Here is a 5,934-nt window from a genome sequence, read left to right on the forward strand (position 1 = left end):
GGCCCTCCAGGGGGCGGGCGCGCGCCCCACAGCCGCCGCAGCGGCAGCCACGTCAGCGCGGCGTCTGTCCGGGGCCGAGCGCAGGATGGAGAAGGCGGCGGCGGCGGCGGCGGCCCTCGGGGCCGAGTTGGGCGTGCGGATCGCCCTGTTCGCGGCCTTCCTGTAAGCGTCTTGCGATCGGACCCCACTCCAGACGGGCTGCCGACCCAAAGGAGGCGGGCAGGCAGGCAGCAACTGCCTCGGCCTGGGGCTCCTCGAGCGCCGCCCGCAGGCCGAGGTCCGGGGTCCCTAGGTGGGAAGCCCCAGCCGTCCCAGGAAACAAGCCGACAGGCTCTGCACATTTTTGTTTCCCCTTTAGGGTAACGGAGCTTCTCCCTCCCTTCCAGCGGCTGATCCAACCAGAGGAGATGTGGCTTTACCGGAATCCGTATGTGGAAGCAGAGTATTTCCCTACCAAGCCCATGTTTGTGCGTGGAAAACTAGCCTTCCTTCTGACCCTTAGTACCTGTTACTGAGCTTAATGCCAGGAAGCAGCAGGAAGTGGTCGTTTTGGCTCCAAAACGGAAACTTACTGTCCCCCTTGATGTGCTAAAAATTTTGTTTCCTTATGATTAGGATCCAAATTTAGCAAGATGTCAGTTTTTGCTCCAGGGCCATGTTCTGAGCTCTGTTCCTTAGGATGGGGATGGCCCGAGGGAACTGGTCATTTAGAATAATGGGGTGATGGTGTTACTTGCTGGTGGAGCTGCTAGTGCCCAATCTGACGCTGCTTATATTGACGGGAACAGGGAGCTCTGACACGTGAGTTCTGCTGTCCCTACCACCCCTCTTCCCTGTGGGAGCTCCTTTAGTGGTCTCGGGGTTTGGTTTTTTAACCTCTGCCATGTTCTGGTTCAGGTCATTGCATTTCTCTCCCCACTGTCTCTGATCCTCCTGGCCAGATGTCTCAAGAAGGCCGGCGGGACAGACAGCAGACAGGCCTGCCTGGGTAAGAACTAGCGGTCTCTGGCTGGGTTACCTCCTTGGTGCTGGAATGAGAAGGTGGGAGTTGTGGGCTTCAGCCACTGGAGGTGTGACCTCAGCGGGTGGAGACCATGGGGTTCTGCATTCCTAAAGTCCTATCTCCCCTGTACCCGTGCTGTCACCCATGACACCGAAAACTAGCACTCTAAGAACGTAGTTAACTTCCTAGCAGTGCCTATATGCACTGGATAATTTGTACCCCAGAAACATCTTTAGCCTAGTGCAGAAGTTCTCTCTGTGCAACACGTTGAGAGAATTATTTCCACGCTCAGCTCCGGTTGGAGCCTGACCGTTCCTGTCTCAAAAAGACACGGCTGCTCTCAAGAGACAATGACCATGCAGCGCCTCTGAGGCAGAAACTAACAGTAAGTTTCTTTGCTTTCCAGCTGCCAGCCTTGCCCTGGCTCTGAACGGTGTCTTTACCAACACAATAAAACTGATAGTGGGCAGGTGAGTGAGCAGGGTCTGCACCTGGGTGCCAGTCCTTCCCCCTCCTCCCCCCCACAGGAGGTGGTTCATGGCTGCACCACACAGCTTCCTCCTTATCCTTTCCTCCTCTGTCTGACCTTGCTTTTTTCACTTAACTCTTCCTCCCTTTCCCTATGGTTGTCCTGCAGGTGACAGTTGGGCTCTTCGCTGCCCTGAACAGCATTTCCCACTGACAGCCGCAGCAGGGTCCACGTCCTCTAGAGCACCTGCTGAAGCTGCAGGGTGACTTGCTCTTTGCCCTAACAATTTATCATGTGCTGGACCGGCTCCCGCCCACCCCACCCCACCCCCCACCTCCCGATTTAAATGCTGACCCTGGAAATAATGCTTTTCTTTTAATGGTGACTGTCCTAATCCACTTCCATTATTTTGCCTGGGACACCATTTGACCGAGAGTAAATGGATTACAGATTACGGATGTCTGATAAAACCAAAAAATAATTTCTGGCGTTGTCAGGCGATCTGTGTTGAGATCATGCTTCTTTCAGGCCACGCCCAGACTTCTTCTACCGCTGCTTCCCGGATGGGCAAGCCCATTCTGACTTGAAGTGCACAGGAGACAAGGACGTGGTGAATGAGGGCCGGAAGAGCTTCCCCAGTGGACATTCTTCCTGTACGATGTGAACTTGACATCTCTGCCTTTTGGGGGGCCACTGAATTTAACCTAGGAAATGTGTGAGGATGGGATCATCTCACTAGTTTTGTTCTTGTATCTAGAAACTAGCGAACCCCCGCTTCTTTAATAACCCCAAGATTTCACAAGTCTGAGCCTCAAAAATCAGGGAAGAGAGAGGAAGTAGTTTACCTTCATGAGATCTGGAACGTTTTAGGATTGTTGTATTATTTGCCTAGATCCTGCAATCTTGTACTAGTTATAAAAGCATTAACCTTTGCTGAAGGACTGCTATGCGTCAGGTTCTTTGGAAGGCATTTTTGATTCTTATCTCATTTAATACCAAAATAGCACAATGAGGTGGGCAGTATTATTTTTTATGATTCCCATTTATACATGAGGAAACGAAGGCATTGAGAAGTTAAATAACCTGCCCAATTGTTAGTATTCCAAAAACTATTCTCAGAATAAATATTAACTTTGGGACACAAAATAAAGTCCTTCATTTTCCCTTTTGTTTCCTCCTCCTCCATCATCAATGATCTCTACCAGAAGGGTATCCAGAAAGAATAAAACATGCATGCCCCCCCCCCTCCCCCGCCACCTATTTGCAGATGGAGGACAGCGCTTCCTTTAAGAGACATACACTTATAGGTTTTCCCTCTTCTAGTTGCATTTGCTGGTCTGGCCTTTGCTTCCTTCTACCTGGCGGGGAAGTTACATTGCTTCACGCCACAAGGCCGTGGGAAGTCTTGGAGGTTCTGTGCCTTTCTGTCGCCTCTCCTCCTCGCAGCTGTGATTGCACTTTCCCGCACCTGTGACTATAAGCATCACTGGCAAGGTAAGTGAGGTATTCGTGCCGTGCAAGTTCGCACGTTTCACCCACCATTTTACCCCAAGCATTTGGCATAGAGGAGACGCTGAATGTGTCTGTTAAATGAATAAACAAAGAAGTCTGGGTTTCTGAACCAGCTGTATGGAGCATGGGAAAGCACAGTTTCCTTTTAAGGAGAAATGTCCTAAATTTTCCATTATTCTGAAGCATCATAAGTTCAGAATAAACTACGAATTTCATTTTTCTCTAAGAAATTTTTTACCACAAACCTCAAAAGCTCAATTCACTTAGGGTCTTAAAAATCAAGTTTGTTGTCATGAGGTTTTTGTTCAGAAACTAAAGTTCAAGAAAACATAAAATTGTAGTTAAACCAAAGAAATTTAAGTTGAATGACAAAGCAAAACATCCAAGTGACAGAGTACCTTCCCAGAAAACTAATTCAAAAAAAAAAAACCTGACAGTATTTCCTAAAAGTCCTTAGGAGCCCTAAGGCTCCTAAAGAATAAACTTTTTTTTTTTCCTGCAAAGAAAGGCAACTCCTGAGGAGTTTATTGCTTCCCCTAGAGCTCTTTAAATGATGAAAAAGGGGCTAATATCATTAAGTGAAACGTTATTCCGAATTTTTAAAAAATTCAATCTGGTATACTTGGAAAAAGGCTTATTTACACTTAAAAATGTGTTTTGATTTGGTTTAGAAAAGAACCTGATGATAATCCTATTACTCATATAACAAAACTGAGAAAGCCTAAAGAAACCATAAACCTGGAATTGAGGTTTTTTGCAGCCCAAACAAGTAGAGAAACCTGAAGGGCCAAGGTCTCTGTACCGACGTACCTCATTTTATCGCACTTTACAGATAACGTGTCTTGTGCAAATTGAAGTTTGTGGCGATGCTGTGCTAGGCAGGTCTCTCAGTGCCAGTTTTTCACGTTTGCTCACTTCGTGTTTCCCTGTCTCATTTTGGTAATTGTTGAATATTTCAAACTTTTTCATTATCACTATATTTGTTATGGTGGTCTGTGATCAGTGGTTATGACTTGCTGAAAGCTCAGATGATGGTTAGCATTTTTTTAGCAATAAAGTATTTTTTAATTAAGGTATATGCTTTTTTTTTTTTTTAGATGTAATGCCATTGCACACTTAATAGACTACGGCACAGTATTAGCGTAACTTTCATCTTGCACTGGGAAACCAAAAAATTCATCTGACTTGCCTTATTGAGACATTCGCTTTACTGCAGTGATCTACAGTTGAACTCGCAGTATGAGTATGCCAGCACCGCGTGGTGTTTTAACATGATTTACGAGTCTAATATGATTAAGAGAAGACCTTATCTCTTCTCTTTCAGACGTACTAGTTGGATCCATGATTGGCCTGACATTTGCCTATGTCTGCTACAGGCAGTATTATCCTCCGCTGACTGACGCAGAATGCCATAAACCATTTCGGGACAGACTTGTACTTCCCATTGCACAGAAGCCTGGTGATCCTTATCATTTTAGTATTTAGAAATTGGAACTACCTCAGTGGAGATGAGGTGAATCACCCTCCGTAATTGCCCAAGAATTTCTGACCTTTTGTCTCTTAAGAGGTACAAGTGAGGACATCAGCACTTCATTCTGCCTCCATATGTTTATGCAGTTTTGCTCACATGGATTTATCACGGAGTCAAAGTTCAAGGTTCTTTTTCACTGCTCTGTGCCACACATTTGGTAAAAAGATCATACAGTAGTCTACCAGCTGGTATCCCAATATCTACAGCATTTTACATTTCATTTAAATGCCATTCTGGGAAGGATCTTTCACAAAGAAGCCTTTGCAAGGGGTGCCTGGGTGGCTCAGTCAGTTGAGCGTCCGACTCGATTTTGGCTCAGGTCATGATTTCAGGGTTGTGGGATTGAGCCCCATTTCGGGCTCTGTGCTGAGCATGGAGCCTACTTAAGATTCTCTCCCTCCGCCCCTCTCCCCTGCTCGCTCAGGCTCTAAAATAAGAAAAAAAGATTTTACAAAGAAGCCTCTACATATCCTAGAAGCTAGAGATGAATTTCCATTTTCTATAGCTCAAAATCTTAAAATCCAGGGCATGACCAAACTAAATTATTTTGGTTCTGTTTACTTTCTCTGGTGACAATTCCATCAAACCTTATATAGGAAAATGTCCAATTCTGGCTGTTTTACCTTCCTACATATGTATCTTACCTGAGTCTAGTTAAATATTGCTGTCCATTTTAAATACTGTGGACATAAATTATTTATTGAATTACTAAGTAAACAGTTTTAAAAAATGGTAAGGACAAATGAGGTGGAAACCACCCTCAGTTGCTAGTACTGAAACATACTCCTAAACTGTGCTCACTAGTTTCCTTCTCTCCATGCATGACTGAAGACCTGCCCAAATGCATCAACTCTGCCAACTGGCTAAGGCAGGAAAGAAAAATTACAGATGTGGTTATCTAGCGGAAAAATGAACTTTCTGTGACCCTTCTTCAAATGGGATATAAGGAACAATTTTACAGGAGATGCTACAGGACCTACAAGTACCTTTCTCTTTACAATCGTACTTTAAATATAACCTTGGCTTATGTGTTTCTGTATCTTCAGTGTGTCTTTTTCCTTCAATAAATGTGATATTCAAAGAAGATGGTGACTGTGGGTGTTTTTGGTCCTTAATACCACACGAGAGCCAGAACATTTCCAAAGTAAAACCCTGGATTCCCCATCTGACATAAGTGACACGACTATCGGTAGTAGAGGCTGATACCTGCAATTACTGAAGAACAGTCTCAGTATTTATTTTGTAATTGCCACGCTTTACTGTATCTGCCTAAAGAAAACACCAGTCCCCGGAAAAGAACTTAAACATTAGTTCTTTGCTCAAACATTATCTTTTTAATTTGCTGTAAAAATATATACGGGGAGAAAATGGTTATTGTGTTAACTTTCTGTATAATGGATGAACCAGGTAAAAGTAGGC

General features: G+C 44.8%; 1 protein-coding gene across 4 annotated transcripts; it reads left to right on the plus strand.

The window, feature by feature from the left end:
• Window positions 1-36: 36 nt before the first annotated feature.
• Window positions 37-5,599, plus strand: PLPP5 (phospholipid phosphatase 5). 4 transcript variants are annotated; one of them, XM_019440770.2, is made up of 8 exons: window positions 41-162; window positions 359-467; window positions 898-988; window positions 1,410-1,473; window positions 2,001-2,125; window positions 2,796-2,966; window positions 4,309-4,497; window positions 5,347-5,599. In XM_019440770.2, exons 1-7 carry the CDS (start codon window positions 86-88, stop codon window positions 4,467-4,469), a joined length of 798 nt encoding a protein of 265 aa, XP_019296315.1. In that variant the 5' UTR covers window positions 41-85; the 3' UTR covers window positions 4,470-4,497; window positions 5,347-5,599. The 4 variants fall into 4 exon arrangements, with proteins under 4 accessions (XP_019296318.1, XP_019296315.1, XP_019296312.1 ...); XM_019440773.2 differs by lacking the exon at window positions 4,309-4,497 and having other exon boundaries at window positions 37-162; XM_019440767.2 differs by having other exon boundaries at window positions 4,309-5,599.
• Window positions 5,600-5,934: the final 335 nt, after the last annotated feature.

The sequence above is a fragment of the Panthera pardus genome, unplaced genomic scaffold (genome assembly GCF_024362965.1).
Source record: "Panthera pardus isolate Hobbes unplaced genomic scaffold, ASM2436296v1 HiC_scaffold_13, whole genome shotgun sequence".
Taxonomy (NCBI): Eukaryota; Metazoa; Chordata; class Mammalia; order Carnivora; family Felidae; genus Panthera; species Panthera pardus.

Bases quoted from the DNA above. Each gene is read 5' to 3' on its own strand.
- PLPP5 (XM_019440767.2), top strand. From the start codon at position 86: ATGGAGAAGGCGGCGGCGGCGGCGGCGGCCCTCGGGGCCGAGTTGGGC. The intron at 163-358 runs GTAAGCGTCTTG...TTTCCCCTTTAG, and splicing joins GCCCTGTTCGCGGCCTTCCT to GGTAACGGAGCTTCTCCCTC. The intron at 989-1,409 runs GTAAGAACTAGC...TTTGCTTTCCAG, and splicing joins CAGCAGACAGGCCTGCCTGG to CTGCCAGCCTTGCCCTGGCT.